This window comes from Lichenostomus cassidix, chromosome 2, assembly GCF_008360975.1.
Source record: "Lichenostomus cassidix isolate B80296 chromosome 2, HeHo_3.0, whole genome shotgun sequence".
Lineage (NCBI taxonomy): Eukaryota > Metazoa > Chordata > Aves > Passeriformes > Meliphagidae > Lichenostomus > Lichenostomus cassidix.
In genome coordinates this window covers 129,686,450-129,702,837 of record NC_139482.1, presented here as the reverse complement: position 1 = coordinate 129,702,837, position 16,388 = coordinate 129,686,450, and the positions used below count along the sequence as shown (strand labels likewise).

At 39.4% G+C, this 16,388-nt stretch overlaps 1 protein-coding gene across 1 annotated transcript in view; it reads right to left on the bottom strand.

The window, feature by feature from the left end:
- LAPTM4B (lysosomal protein transmembrane 4 beta) overlaps positions 1-16,388 on the bottom strand; it is a 60,622-nt gene continuing 44,234 nt past the window's right edge. Inside the window, exon 7 of the mRNA XM_085053267.1 lies at positions 1-2,016. Coding sequence (XP_084909393.1) covers positions 1,942-2,016 — 75 coding nt within the window. The 3' untranslated portion in view covers positions 1-1,941. The remainder of the gene's footprint in view (positions 2,017-16,388) is intronic.

The following is a 16,388-nucleotide window of genomic DNA, read 5'->3' as shown; positions in this document are numbered from 1 at the left end:
TTTTGAGGAAACACCCTTTTATTGTAGAGAAGTTTGTATACACAGATGTGATGTATTTACAACCAGCTTTTCTCAAACAGATGACTGTTTAAAATCCTTCACAAATCTGTCAAAAATGAAAGAAAACGAAGCTCAGAAGCCCAGCCAGCCAGCACAACCCCCAAACTCAGATTAAACATATCTCTAATGAGAGTAGATGGTGTTATTTAGAAGGAAAAAATAGGACTGTGACAAAGATCAGTGGACGGATTTCTGGATTGGTTCATTCAAATGAATTGCTTAGTTTGATCTCAGAGTAGATAAACAGCGAACTAAAATTCCAACAGGCAGATGGGGACCTGCCTTTTGACAGGGGTGTGGAAGAGACAGGCAGAAAGACTCTGTCCTTTCCTTCCCTGGCCTCTGCAAGAACAGCTCACAGTTGCAATCTCAGTGAAAAATAGTTGATGGTCCTGTGTTCCCCTGGAAAGTTTTTTTCCAGAAAAAGGCAGGAATGTTCCACATTTCTTCAGGCTGTGGAATGGAGTCAATGCACTAAGGGTGAGAATAGGTGTCCTCCTTAGGAAAGGTGTGGACTCACATGACAGCCCAGCCACAGAAGAGATGGCACCTTGGTATCTTCTGGTGCCTCCTCCAAACTGTGCCTCAGCTCTGCACTGCCCTTTACCTGAGGTGCTGTGCAATGGCATCAGTTCAGCTTCAGCCTGTTCAATCACTCCAAATGCAGAGGAGACAACACAGGGGGAAAAAATGGGAGGTAGAGACACACACTATATTCCCTTTTCATGTTCCTTTTTGATTATAAGTAGAAACTTCATCAAAAAAAAAGTTACATGTGCAGGAGGCACTTCTCTGGAGAAGAAATAAATACCTCACACAAGCATTCATGGATGGATGCGCCCCATGAGAAAGATTCTCAGTACAACCAGTTCAGTCATAAAGGGAATCTGACCCCCTGACACTGATGTATATGAGAAACAGGCAAAACATATCTGCTGATGCTTAAGGAAGTTACATGCTTCAGTTCCCCACAGGTTGGGAACATGTATCTTAGAATCTGCATAATTTAGTTTACACTCAGCAGAACATTGCGATATTTACAGGCACATTCCAATGGGAAAACATTTGCTTGTTGAGTGTGAAAGACACAGCTTTGTTACCTAATCACAGGACTTTAAGAGCAGGGATTTTGTGACGTCAAAGTACTATTTGTGAAGTTAGTGGGGAGGAAAAAGGTGTGTAAGCAGGAAAAGAAAGTTATTAGAATTTGCTAACTGGTTTTTTTTACATTAGAATGGTTGCAGGTTGGGGCAAAGTGAGTCCATGTAGACCATAGGTTCTGGCTTGTTACACATAGAGTGCTTTGTCTATTCTCATTTCCCATATTTATCTCTCCCAATTAAATACATTTCCCATTAGCCAGGTTGATGAGAAAGGTGCACAAGATTAATTCTTTTTCTTGCAATCATCATCCTTCATAGTAACTTCAAAAATTCTTGCAGAACAGGAATGAACTGGAATGTCACTTTTTTGGACTTGGTCTGTATTCTGAAGTTGAATGTGGGCATCTGAGAAACCTATTTGCAATGCTTTGGAAGTTTTACACATAAAAAAAATAAAGTTACATTCTGAACCTGGTTGAGAATTCAAAGTTACAAGTTTGTCAGACATGGTGGAAAAAGCTATTCAGTGACTACTGTAACCCTAGCACTACCCAGAATTATTCTGAAACTAGCTCACTAGTTTCTGAAACACTACTGTAGTTGCAGCAAATTATTAAAACTATCTACAGAATATTAATCATACAATTTAGGTTTCAATATGTCAGCAAAACAGCGAAGTGTAACCCATAGAGGTTATATCCTGGAAGTGAAATTATCAAACTATTGCTTCAATGTCTGTAAATTAAAGCTATCCTCCCTAGGGATACAGCACTCTCACTTATGCTGACACGTAAGGTGGTGGTGGATCTTTAGCAGCTCCATTCGCAGGATCATCATATGGTGGTAAAAGGACCTGCAGAAAAGGAAAAAAGTTTATATTTTAAAAAAAGCAGTCAGATGATAAAATTTACAGAGAAGAAAATACCTAAGGCCTTGCAAACAAACCTCAAAACAACAACAACCTCCAAACAAGCCAACAAAAAACAAACAAACTAACTAAAAAACAACAACCAAAAAACCAACCCAAACAAAACCAAAAAAGTGTAAATTATTGAACAGAAGCAGAATAGTTAGGAAATGAGATTATATCAGCTTGAAGTTCCTCCTTTCCAATTCGTATACTATTTTCATGATGAAAAAAACCATGATTTCTTCTCATTTCTTATTAACCTCAGTGACAGCTTGATTTCAGCTGCTCACTGCTGGTACCTGAATTTGCTCAATTCGGCGGTGATAGTGGCTGCTTCTTCTGCAGCTCTCCTCTGTTAAGAGTGCTAAACCTTGTCTTCTGGAGGAGTGCTCAGACTGCCAGAGTGAACAAAGTCCCGAAACCTCTCTTTCTGAGCCCTCCCTGGAATAGGTAATAATTATTTTGGAGTGGGGAAAAAGAAAGTAAATGGAGAACAAATTACCCAATGCCTAAATAAATCTCCAGTTTTATGCTTCTGGAGTACTCAGCCATGAGAAGGAAGATCTATATTCCCAGAAGCATTTCAGTGAATACTTCAACATCTGATAGCAATTAGGAAATTAGGACAGGTTTAATCATATATCATCCCCATTCACTGGAGTCCAGGCAGCTTTCTAGATCATGGGAGATGCCAGGTCAGGCCACACAGGGCAGAGAAGAGATTTGAACCAAGTTTCCTACTTGTTCAGGCAAGCATGCTAGCCATCATACAATTTTTAATGGCACCAGCACTGACATTAGTTAGCTTGCATGTGAAAAGCAAAGGAGCACTTGGCTGGCGAACCCCAGCAGGGACTGAGGATAAAATAGCTCTCTGAATGAAAAATGAGCATACATTTCCTAAAATATTTCAATAACATGTAAGAATATCACTGAAGTGCACTGTAGGAGATACTTTATGCAGCTGGTGATAAATTACTCATAATGGAATTTCCAGATTTATCAGCACCGCTTCTTGGTCATTAAAGAGCATGTAAAACTGATTATCTAAATGTACATAGGGAAAATCCTGATCTCAATAAAGCCAATGGGAGTTTTGCCATGAGAGGATTTCACCAGTTCTTAAAGAAGTTGATAACCTGCCTTCTGCAAAGAAACATCCATAATCATCCATTTGGGACCTCAACCACAACATAGAAAATCAGCAGGAAACACTCTATAGATTTAAATACTTTAGATCAGACTTTTGTGGGATAGTTCCAAGTGTGATTCACATTATACTCATGTGAATTTACAAATGCACATTGATGACCATGTGTTCAACTACATCTGTGCACGTTTGTTAAGATTACAGAATGGCTACCTTGGCATCTTCAACCCTAATCAAAAAAGTTTCATTACTTAGAAAAGGAAATTGTCAGAGCCATTGCTCTTTATTAATACCATATGTCTGAGCTTGTAAATGCAGTATTTTACACACTACACAATCTAAAAACCCTTGTATTTGAAAAGCATTTAATAAATTATGTCACCCTTAAAGGCTGCAAGCATCTTATGACTACTTATCTAGGGAAATTAGGACTACATATAGAACTTCAAATAAATATTATGACAAAAATCATAAATATATTTTGCAATGTAAACTCAAATCACAGTGCTAAAGCATGTTAACTGTGAAAAGCACTACAGATGAAATCCCCTCCCTAGCACCGATCTTGTTATTAGCTTAATAACAGGATTTCTAATAAAATCCTCATGTTACCAAAAAGAGCATTACTTTCTCAAATACACTGAAACATGTTCATTAGTTTATTATGACACAATATAATTAGTAATTAAATCTGATCTACAGATGACTCTGAAAATGAATCAAATTCCCTTTGTGAAGATTTAGCTGTCTTAGTGCACTTTTGCAATGCTAATCCCCAATGTGTGGTCCATTTCTTTCAGGTTCAGAGTCTGTTTCATCAGGTGTGATAAGAAGTGACAGCAGATTCAATCCAAAGAGCTGTCCATGTTCCAGCTGATAAAGATGAGCTGATAAATAACGGGAAATACTTCTTTCTGTGATCTGGTCCTCTTAATGATCCATGTGTCCTAAGACTACTGTGTTTACATCAATATTATTACTTCAGCATTGAGGTTGCTTTCATTTCCAGAAGGGCTCCTGGCCTGGAAGATTACTCATATGAGTGAACTTCTCCATTCACTCCTGTATGAAACAAAATCTGGTAGGAGAAAAGCCTCCTGGTGAGGCTTTGCCTCTTGAGAGGTAAGCACTCTTCCTCGTTCTGCAGACCCAAAACTCATCTACGGGTCAATGGCCCCAAGGACCCTCAGAAGACACTTTCTCACCAACAGGTCAGCAAGACATGAGAGGAGATAGGAATACCTGTAGAATTCTGGACAGCAAGGAGATAATGCACTGCTATGCCTCAAACTGACTATTAATGACCATTCAAGCAGGCAAGCTGGAACAGAACGTTCCTGGAAAGGTGGGACTGTAGGAAGGGAGGGCAGCCCCTTTCTGGAACCAATTTTCCTGTTCTGTGGTGACCACACAACATACAGCACAAGAGTAGAAACTAGGTCAAACAGTGGTCACAGCCCTAGTGAGGACTATGGACCAGCAAGGACGCCAAACACCCCCTGACTCTTTTTGGGAACTTTCCATCAGAAAACTGTGTGTGCTCATAGTGTTGCATCAGACATGAAGAGTTCCCTCCCTGGAAGGGGTCTGGGTGCTCCTCAGCTAACTTGAAGGTACATAACCTGACAAACTTTTTGCTTTGCAGGGCCCCACCCTCAACGAATCAAAACTGTGGCCATTATTCCAACCACAGACATCGAAATTACAACAATCAGATCTTGTCACTGGATCCACAGGTGGTTATGTCTTTCCTCTCCACAATCAACTCTTAGCCTTTCCCTCTCTCTCTCTTTCTTTTCCTTACATATTTTCTTCATGATATTTTTATACTTCTATAGCAAATAACTAAAATGGCCACATACCTCCTTTCTGGTGCAATTAAATTGTTTTCAAAGAAGTCTATATAATATTTACACTAGTCATTCAGTAATATTTCACTCTAATTCACCCCAAGGGATTTATGACCAGGAGCCTCGGTTACCACCCCAGTGACCAGTCATAACAATACCACCAGGTGCCATTTTGGACAAGGCACTGGCTAAATCCTGAGGCATATGGATTTCTATACGAATATTTGAAATATGTGGGGTATGAATTGCAGAGACCGCTAAAAAGTTTCAGAATTTTCACAACAAAGTATTTACACTAGAAGACTAAAGAATATTTGCCAAATACTTGTAAAGTTTCAGGTCACATTATTACTGGCTCTGTTTTTTTGTTTGAACAGTTCTATCAGTGATGACTTTACAGGCTTATTCCCCACATATTTTTTTGTTTCAATATTTAAATATCCTTATCTTTCATTCTCTAACTCAAATAAAATAGCAATAAAAAATAATCAGTGTAGAAGGAGCAGAATTCAAAACTACTACCTTTGCCCAGCAGTGTGTAAGTTAAATGAAGACAATATGGACAGAATATTAAACAAAGCTTAAGGTGAATAAATGTGATGGACATTAAATGGAAGAAAACCCTCAGTCTGTTGAATACATGGCACCAGCTGGGACACCAAGTGTCTCACATCATTAGTATAGTAAAAGCCCTTCAAACTAATTTAACTTTTACTTTCAGTCTATGTGGTTTTGTTACTGTTACTTAATCATCTGTCAATTCTAAGCCAAAGTAATCATCCTTCAGCTTCCATGATAGTTTGAGTAACTCTTCAGCCACCTATAATTACAAATCCTGCAACTGTGCCTCTGTAGGAGATTATTTTTTACAAAAACAGAATTTCAGGCCCTTACTTTCCCATGATATTTTTTCCATCTTTTCTCAATTAAATCTATTTTGGCAAGATGGAGAAATATGATAAAAACTGAATTATCTCAGCTTTTAACTGTTTACTGTTAAAATGGCCAATGTTTTTCAAGAAAAGATAATTTCATTGAAATTTTAATAATTGAATTTACACCAAAGTAGCTAGGATGAAAATCTGAATCAGAGTAGTTTTCTGGAGTAGTTTCTTGTGTAAATTTTAAACTTTAGCATGGCTAATGGAAGCAGGTAAGTGCCTTGAACATAAACCAGCATAGATATTCAGGCAGTACATTATGTTCTCCAGAGACATAAAATGGAAGCCAGTGAGCCAAAGGGTGAATTCAGAAACTGGAAAAATAGAAACTCACTATTCAGTCTTATCTATGAATCTAATTAGAATGGATACAGTATAAATTAATTCACCAAGTACAAAAAATGTATGCATATTTTAGGTACATGGTACCCCAAGGGAGAATATCCACTCAGACAACTGATGCATTTTGCTTCCCAGACATTACATTTTTTGCACTTCCTTGTTTCTTTTTTGTGAATTGAGAAAAATGTATGTTACGTATGCAGCCTGAATGCTGTGGGATTAATGTCTGCAGAGTGTTTGAGATTGTCACTCACAAGTTACTATAAAAATTATGAAGGACCCCCATTTTTTTGGAACTCGGTGATCCCTATGTAAAGACATTCTGGCTTTTCATCAGTAGACCACCAAGCAAGTTTGGAAGATTACATAGTTGCAGGGCTCAGTTCTATAGGATACCTAAATCCAAAGGGCAGAAGCTCCTAACTTCTTTCACAAGCCCTTTAACTGCATTAATTGTATTTTAAGAACCATGTACCATTTTAACACCATCTTTTAATATGCAGCCAGAAGTAACATTATTCACTGTTTGTACAGTTGTCTGGTGATAAAAGCATCACACAGAGACTCTGAGATCAGAGCTCTAGGGGTCTCAGACCAAGAGGGCTCAAACCCACAGCTCCAATCTGACATATGGATGCTACAGATACAAGGTTTTCTGTTAGGTTCCAAGGACCATTTTTTACTGTGCTGTAGTGACAGTAAAACCAAGTATGCAAGGGGAAGGAAGGAAAGAAGGAAGGAAGGAAGAGAGAGAGAGAAAAAAAGAGAGAGAAAGAGAGAAAGAGAGAGAAGGAAAGAAAGAAAAAGAAAAAAGAAAAGAAAAGAGGAAAGGAAAGGAAAGGAAAGGAAAGGAAAGGAAAGGAAAGGAAAGGAAAGGAAAGGAAAGGAAAGGAAAGGAAAGGAAAGGAAAGGAAAGGAAAGGAAAGGAAAGGAAAGGAAAGGAAAGGAAAGGAAGAAGAAAGGAAGAAAGGAAAGGAAAGGAAAGGAAAGGAAAGGAAAGGAAAGGAAAGGAAAGGAAAGAAAAGAAAAGAAAAGAAAAGAAAAGAAAAGAAAAGAAAAGAAAAGAAAAGAAAAGAAAAGAAAAGAAAGGAAAGGAAAGGAAAGGAAAGGAAAGGAAAGGAAAGGAAAGGAAAGGAAAGGAAAGGAAAGGAAAGGAAAGGAAAGAGGAAAGGAAAGGAAAGAGGAAAGGAAAGGAAAGAGGAAAGGAAAGGAAAGGAAAGGGAAAGGAAAGGAAAGGAAAGGAAAGGAAAGGAAAGGAAAGGAAAGGAAAGGAAAGGAAAGGAAAGGAAAGGAAAGGAAAGGAAAGGAAAGGAAAGGAAAGGAAAGGAAAGGAAAGGAAAGGAAAGGAAGAAAGAAAGAAAGAAAGGAAAGGAAAGGAAAGGAAAGGAAAGGAAAGGAAAGGAAAGAAAAGAAAAGAAAAGAAAAGAAAAGAAAAGAAAAGAAAAGAAAAGAAAAGAAAAGAAAAGAAAAGAAAAGAAAAGAAAAATGAAACTGGGGCTATGTAGTCCCATACTCAAGTGGGACAGGGAGTCCCGAGTGCTGGGCTTTGCTCCCAATAGTATTTAAGCATTTTGTGTTAATATGCAGAAATAATCTATAACTGACCCACAAGAAATCCTGTTCCTGACTTAGCTGGTGTCATCCACGTGGTTTGGTTAATTGTATTACATAAGCATCTCTCTATTATAAAGCACATGATATAGGATAACCTTCTCTGAAAGAAATAATTACCTAACAAGTTTGCCAATGGCTATAACATATTCAGTTAATATAAGCATATGTCATTTCATATTTTTTACATCCTGGTTAATATGGGTTTCAAGCATAAGTTTTTTTAAGGCACTGCTTAGAAATATGCCTAAGAATAAACACAGGCAAATACTTATATATTCCAACAGTTTGTAGCTTATCTTGTCCCAACAGTGTTTTGTTTGTTTCTTTGCCTGTTTTGGGGGGCAAATTGCATAATTTCAATAACCCGTATCTTTGCAGCTGATTCTACTTTTACTTGAACTTCCAGGAGAAAATTTTCTTTCTTCAGTATACATACAAGTTTTCTCATATTGCTGCAGTGATTCCTGTTTGAACTCAAGCTCTTAGATCTCCTCTTTCTAAAGGAGAAAATATGCTTGGTTCCATATGAATAAACTAAAATATTTGATCAATTTATTATTTCTGCAATCTCACCCAAACTTCAATGAACTCCACAGAAATCCTTCTGTGTCTCCAGAGAGCTTTGGATTGCTTTTTCCAACAGCCATTTGTATTCTTCACTGTATGGAATAGTATAGCTGCCACACAACAGCTTTGAGTTTGAACAGCATTTTGTTTGGCTGCTGTATGAAACATTTGTGAGTTCCTATTACAAAAATCCTTGCTGATGTCTTGTTAGAAACAAACACAACTCTAATATACTTTTATCCAACACCTTCTAGAACTGAAATGTAAAAAAAAAAGATAGATTAAAAATGTCTATGATAAGTATTGATGGTTATAGTGAGCATTCAGGATGTTTTCTCAAACTGTAGCTTTTCAGTAAAAACACTGTTGCTTTATGCTGAAGGACTTCAGGTTACATCACACAGGTGACAGGGACAGGTGACAAAAAATAGTTGTGTGGAATTAGGGTCATTACTACTGCAATTTAATCCTGATCCTGTTGCTATCATTTGGAGCTTTGACAAATTGTTTGGCTTTGCCTAAGAAGGATCTCACATTTGTAAAACAGGCCTATTATTTGAAACTTCTTAAAAGATATTGGAAACATCAAGACAGAGTTAAAACTCTCTTGGATGACACTTGCATATGTCTGTATGAGACAGGTGCTGAATTGTGGAAATATTTATCCCAGGCTCTTCACCACAGCTCTGTATGGTCTGCATATCATTCTTCTGCAGAAGTGACCATTATGTTTTAGACACCCAAATCCTTAGAGAAGACGAATGTGAATACATGGGGAGGAAAAGGAGAGAGGGCAAAAGGAGCCTTTTCTTCCACACAGGTCAAAAACAGTGTCACTGGGCTCAGGCTGTATTCTCTGTTTACCAAAAAGAGGAGAGCGAGTACCAACAAGGTAAGCCCCAATAGCGTTAGACAGATCAGAAGAATGTTCCAGAGCCAGTGCTGAATACAGTGCTGAAATAGTCATCACATGCCTTTCCTAATTCAAGATACATTTTCTCCTCAATATAGCACAAGTCTGATGCATCAGATTCAGACAACTGGACTGAAAGAAGAGGTTTTAGGCAGCACATGCCTAATTGCACTAGTCCTCTGCTCTGGGTTCACTTAATCCCAGTGATTCCAGCCATGACCAACAACCAACTTGCACCAATCTGACACCATTTGTGTAGTTTGGAGAAGGTTTAAAGGTATGCAATTGCATTTACTAATTTCATGTTTACTTCCCTGATGTCCTGTCATTCATCCAGCCAAGAGGAGTGGAATTTCCTCCCACAGCTGCAGTGCTTTGAGGAGCCATTAAGTGCAACCTAAAGCATGTTCAGCTGCAGTGCAGCAGCAGCCAGCCTGCAAACAGCTCTAGAGGGAAGGCTGCCATCAAGACCACCTGTCTCATTCAACATAGTCCCAAATATACTGTTTGGGTTCTTGACTACACAGAAGTTATGAAGATCACCTGGGGAAAACAAGATGTCTGTGTGCATACACAGCTATAGCCAGCTCACTCTGTAGAGGCAAGAAAGGCTTAGAGTAATTCTCTCTTTGCAACATTTTCCTGCCAAGTTTGACAATGTGGTTTTCTTCAGAGCAGTCTGAGATTCCAAAGGAAAACGTAAAAATAAGGTATAGTTTTTGCTTAAAAAATTCTGAAATCCTGGTCTCCTCAATTTAAGCTGTTTTGGAGACTTGAGCCACAAAGTGGCAGCTATTTCATTTAGTACTTTGTGTGACAGTGAACTCTGGACTATATGCAAATATCACTGATTATATAACCAACTGTGTATTTTATTTAAAAGGAAATAAGCCTATTAATGTAGCACTTATTTTATTTCCTCTACAAAATTTCCTGGAAGGTACTAAATATACTGATTTTACTGAGGCTAACTTTCAAAAGTTTTTAACGTTTGTGCAGGGAGAAAAGAAGTAGCATTTATTAAGAGTGTCTGAAGAAATGCAGTTTTTCTATAATGAGTTCCCAAGAGTTCACAGAATCATAGTATATCCTGAGTGGGAATGGACCCACAAGGATCACTGAAGCCCAACTCTGGGCGCAGCATAGCACCATCTCCAAGAGTCACACAATTTGCCTGAGAACATTGTCTAAATGCTGCTTGAGCTCTGTCAGGCTTGGTGCTGTGACCACTTCCCTGGGGAGCTGTTCCAGTGCCCATCCACTCTCTGGATGAAGAACCTTTTCCTGATATCCAATCTAAACTTCCCCTGACACAACTTCAGGCTATTCCCGCTGGTCACCAGAGAGACCAGTGTCTGCCATTACACTTCCCCTTGAGAGCAAGCTGTAGACCACTATGAAGTCTTCCCTCAGTCTACTCTTCACCAGGCTGAACCAAGTGACCTCAGGCACTCCTCATACAGCTTCCCCTCGACCCTTCCCCATGCTCGTGGCCCTCCTTTGGACATTCTCTAATAGTTTTACATACTTTTTCTATTGTGGTGCTCAAAACTGCACATAGCATTCACCAGTGGGAAAAACAAGAAGTATTAAAACTAAATCCACTAAGAATTCAGTTTTTTGTTTAATCCCTTAACATTTCACAATTCACATTTTACACTGACTGTATGAAAAAGCTGACAACCTTCAAGAGAAGAGGAAACTTTTTTCCAGTAATGAAGAAACAGGAATAGTAATAATAATTGTGTGGTGAGATGCAGTCAGCTGTTACATACAAGACAAGCACTGGAGACAGAAGTAGGGATTAGTTTTCATAATGCTGCAGTTAAGCACTTGCATGTAGGGGCAACTCTCCTGGATAAAAGGTCCATCCAGATCACAGTAATTAGTGACAGATGAGAAAGAAACAGAAGTGTGAGAAAGAACAATGAAAGAAATTTAAAAAGAGCAGTGTAAGCACATATAATTACAACTTGCCCAGAATATTCTCTAAACTGCCAGAAATTTGAATGTCAAGTACTTGCTGGGCTACTGGTCATTATAGGAATTTTTCTTCCATGCTTTTCCTAGCCTGTATTTCAATCCATGCTGATGCCTAGCACTGCAACATCCCCTGGCAAGCAGTCCACACCTCAACTAGGTGTTACATGAAGAAACACCTCTGGTTTACTATGAAATCTGTCAGTAGCTATTTCATTGAGTGTCCCCTAGCTCTTCTGATAAGTCAGTGAGCACCTCCTCTGCCACTCATGACTTCGAAGACCTCTATTACATTCTCTCTTGTTCTGCCCTCTTTCATCTCACTAAGGGTCCTTGCTCCCCTGCAGGGCACTCCCCACTTACTTTCTTCATTCTAAGAAACCCACTTGACAGTTTTGGGTCCAGGCTGAAGAGAGAGCTCCAAGCCCAGGCATGTGGAAGGTGCTGGGGAGGCAGCTGACCTATATTCACGTTCAGGAGAGTGGCAGGCACTTTCTCCCACCTGACCTGGGTCAGATGATCTTCCAGATGAGACCGACTGCCCTTTAGAAGCAAATCTTACAAATATATGCTTCAAAGGTGCTTGTTTGCAATGTAAATGGATGCTCTGGCCGAATGAGTCCAGTCAAAGCAAACATTCCTGAGGAAGTAACAGAGCAATGCCTAAAAAAACGTCCCCAACTTTTTCTTCCCCCCTGTCCCCAGATAAAACGAGCCCTGGATATAGGGCCAAAACCAGAGCTTCATATCTGAGCCAAATCTTATTTAATATTAAATGAGAAATGTTTACTTTATGCACAGATGCTGTTTTGGTTTTATTTGAATGCTTTTGCTTGAAAAATCTGTCCAAAGTGTGCTAGTTAATTAATACTTAAGGATTTCATTATATGTTGTCTTTCAAATAAATCCCAAGAAATCTTCCTCTCTACATGGACAGGAAGTATTTTCATGTTTGTATGTATGCATTTCCTTTAGAAACCACACTAGAATGACTACAGATGGAGTAACTGGAAGCAGAATAGCTCAGACAATTTATAACCCCATTCAGTAAAGAAGGAGGGCTCAATGCTGAAAAATCATCTGTGCAAAGTTAGAGCTGATAGGGCTCAATGCTGAAAAATCATCTGTGCAAAGTTAGAGCTGATATGGCTTGTTTTCCTTTGGCAAAACTGCTTGTTTATTCCAAGCCACCAGCTCTCCAAGACACCATTTAGGAAACTTTACATGAGTTTATGAAATTCTGTAATGAAGCAGCACAATGTTTTCAGCACTCCAGATAGATGAATAAATGTATACATTTCTAGAATACAACGATATTTAGGGACAGATTGTGATTACCCTTGCGTGGGAAGAAAATTGAATTCAGGAAGCTATTGTCTTTTTCCATCATGTGCAACCTCATAAAAGTCATCCAGAATAATGGTGTAATTACTCTCTCCATTCAGAGGCATGGAGCAACAGCCTACCTCAGGTCACAGATGTCTTTCCTACATCTTGGTCAGCCTCATACTGCTGCACTTCTCATTGTACATCATGATTTTGTACAGGCAGAACAGAGAGGGTTTTTTTAAGTTTTCCTTCTTTTTTTTCAAAATGAGCATTTTCTGGATGAGCACATGCTTTTGCAGGGTATACTCATCTGCAAGTCATCAGTACTCAAGACATTGAAGCATACTTTTACTCTGTGTAACAAATGGTTGATGTGTTGTCTTGAGTGCAGAAAACTCTGAGAGAGCACTACACTTTCAGTGGACTTTTTAATTACTAAACTGCATCTCTTTCTAACCTTACATTTTACAATTACATTGTGTATTCCACTCAAGAGTTAACAAGACAGAAACCTGGGTATAGCTCACATGGGACAGCCAAATTGTTTAACACGACTGGTTATCTCCCAGGAGTGTGGTTATCACAGCCAGGCTTACATTACAGATACTGCTGGAAAGGTTTGCATCTCTGAAAAACATCTATTAATGTCAATAAATCACAACTGTAAAGCACCTATCAGCCAGAAACTCCCACAAACTTTTGCAGATCTTCTAAATGTGGTAGGTGAATACCAACTCAGCCTCATTCTTTCTGAAGCTGTGTCTGTCCCAGAGTTAATTTAAAGCAGACCTCACTTTCCTCGCTGCTCGTAAGACAGAGGACCAAACCACAAGTGCTGTGCAGTTTGGAACAGACTGCAGCTGACGGTCCTGTGTCCATGAAGAGTCCCAAGGGATGCTTAGGAAGAGCACAATTGCTCTAAGGGAGCCACTAAAGTGAATTGAAATGAGACAGAAAGTCCTTAAGTTAACTGAAACCATTCATAACCACAGGAAGACAGGCCTCTTGACCACTGCCAAACACAGGCAGCCGGGTGCTGCTCTCTGGCAGGGAGCTGAGCATGGCCTCCAGGAGATCTCTGAGAGCACAACCACCCGCTGAGCCACCAGCTGTCACTGCTGCCACACACCCAGCTGGTGGTTCTTCAGCATCTGTGTGGTTTGTGGGGCTGGGAAAGTTTCGTCAGAGGCTTTGTGCAGGCAGGACTGGGATGTGTGAAGAGCTCCTCCTCTGCTTGGCAAAGGCCAGGGCTGTGCTGTATGAGGGGATGTGATGAGGTGACACCAGATGAGGTAGTGCTGGAGCTGCAGCAGGACCACCCCTGGGGGAGCAGCTCTGCAGCAGGGCAGGGCTCCTGCACAGGCCAACTCTGCTGCAGTAAAGCCCCAGCATGGCTCATGACTGCTGGGACTCTGCCTCTCACACCCTGCTGCAATTCCCTGTTTGAGCAACACCTGACTGAGTGAATTCTCACCTCCCCCGTCCATCGTTGCACAGTGTAACTGTGACTTGAGCCTGACCTGGAAAATTTACACACAGCTCAGCTTAACACTCATATATCCTTGGCAACAGGGATTTAAGTTGTCATTGACTTTTGCTGCACTGATATGTATCCTTGTAATTATACTGAAGACTTTGACTTGTGTTTTGAAGCCCAAAAAGCAGCAGCTGTCAGAGAGTAGTGAATCAATCCCATTATGATAAAAACCACTAAAGAAAGAAACTGCAAATTTATAAACACCATTTTCCCCCTACATTGCAACACACCCAATTAGTGAATCCAAAAAGGTTTGGAAGATTTATATTACACATCCCCATTTCTTGTCTACTTTTTAATTTAGTTATGAACCCTGAGAACAGATTTGTCAATTTTATTGCAAATCTCTTACAAATTGTCATGTATTAGAAAATTTCCAGTATGTGATCTGCAAATAAATACACATTTAAAATCTCCTGAGCGAAAGATAAACGTGTATATTTTGATCTTGTAATTTAATTCACAAGTAAATTTAATGACTGTCATGACAAGTGAAAATGCTTTGGAAATCTTATTTTTAAACTCAAGAGGGTGTTTGCCTCAAATTGACACTGTTAGTGGCCAGTTCCAAACAGTACAGCTGGATTCTGACAGCAGCTCCCTAATAATAGGTGAGGCCTATAACAAGAAGTATGATTAGCCAATAGCACTCAGCAACAAGCAAACAGGCAGCATGAAACAATTCAGAGCACAGGGAATGCTGGATTTTAATAATAAAATCTTCCATAAACAGGGAAAAAGTGGAATAAAGACCTGAGCATAGATGATAAGATGGAAAGTTTAAAAAAAATAAATAAGAAACTATCTCTTTGCTTAGATTAAAGGCCAAGTGACATGGGATGGGACTTCACCGCAAGTAGAGTATGAAGCGCTGGAGCAGCTCAATAGCTGTTTGGTAGCAGATGCAGACTGTCATGATACTTTTCTGCAACTCAGAATCAAACAGAAGAGGAAGAACCATCCCAAATGTGGCTCAGTAGTTGGAGACCACAGGTTCCAATGCATCTATCAGAAATAAGAGCTCTTGTCCATGGTTTAACTGTCTCTGGGATCCATCTCATGCTTCAGTCTGTTTAACTGGCATGAGTCTAAGGATCCTTCCCTCTATCCATAGCCAAATTAATCACCAAATTAATAACACAATAATACCAAGGATGGCTCTTCCAACTTTATCAAAGAATACGCTTCCTCTGCTCAGAGAAATCATCCAGCAGGAACGAAAGATCTAACTCTGCACTTCTCAAATAGGTCTAGTATTGCTTTGAGAAAGGTAAAGTGAACAAACGTGTTGACCAATTAATAACAGGCTACTTAGTTGAGGTCATGTCCACAGGGGGAATATATCTGCATTTAAAAAAAAAAAACAACTTATTAACCATTGTGGATAAGTGTATGTAAGATAAAATCTATTGAAGCGATTTTATAAAGCACATAAAGATCTAAATCCCACTTTGAAGAGAGATTTACGGCTTTACATTTTATCCCCACTGGCAGCATGACCGGAGATGAAACTTCCATTGATTGGCTTCAGTGAGAGTTAAAAATAAACAGACTGAAATCCCCTGGCTGTCCAAGAGCACAATAGAGCTGCTACTGCTCTGGAGAACAAATGTCTAACTTTGGGTTATCTTTTGCACCTGGCACACTGGCAATTTTTCCAAACTGGATGAACATTTCCATGGTACTGCTGTGACAGTTTAAATTGGTGTGGAAAATTAACTTGATGTGTTTGAGAATCCATGGTGTGTTTGAGAAGCTGGCAGGAAAAAGCAATCCCAGACTAGGAAAGTAGAAAAAACAATCCTCAGATTACTGCAGGGGAGCCACCTTACTGTAAGAATTGACTCCGTGGGGTTTAGTTATGGGGGTAAAAATAGGGACAAGAGATCTCTAAAGATGAGTTTTAGAACATGAAGGTTTATTGTGAAATAGAGTGGGGGTGAGAGGCCTGCTGAGTCGCAAGACGCGACTCCAAGCAGGCCAGCAGAGAGAGGAGAGAGAGAGAGAGAGCAGGAAGAGAAGAGCTAAAAGAGAGCGATTTGCCGTTTACAATACAATAAATTGTCTTCTCTGTTGAATATTCAACTCTTCT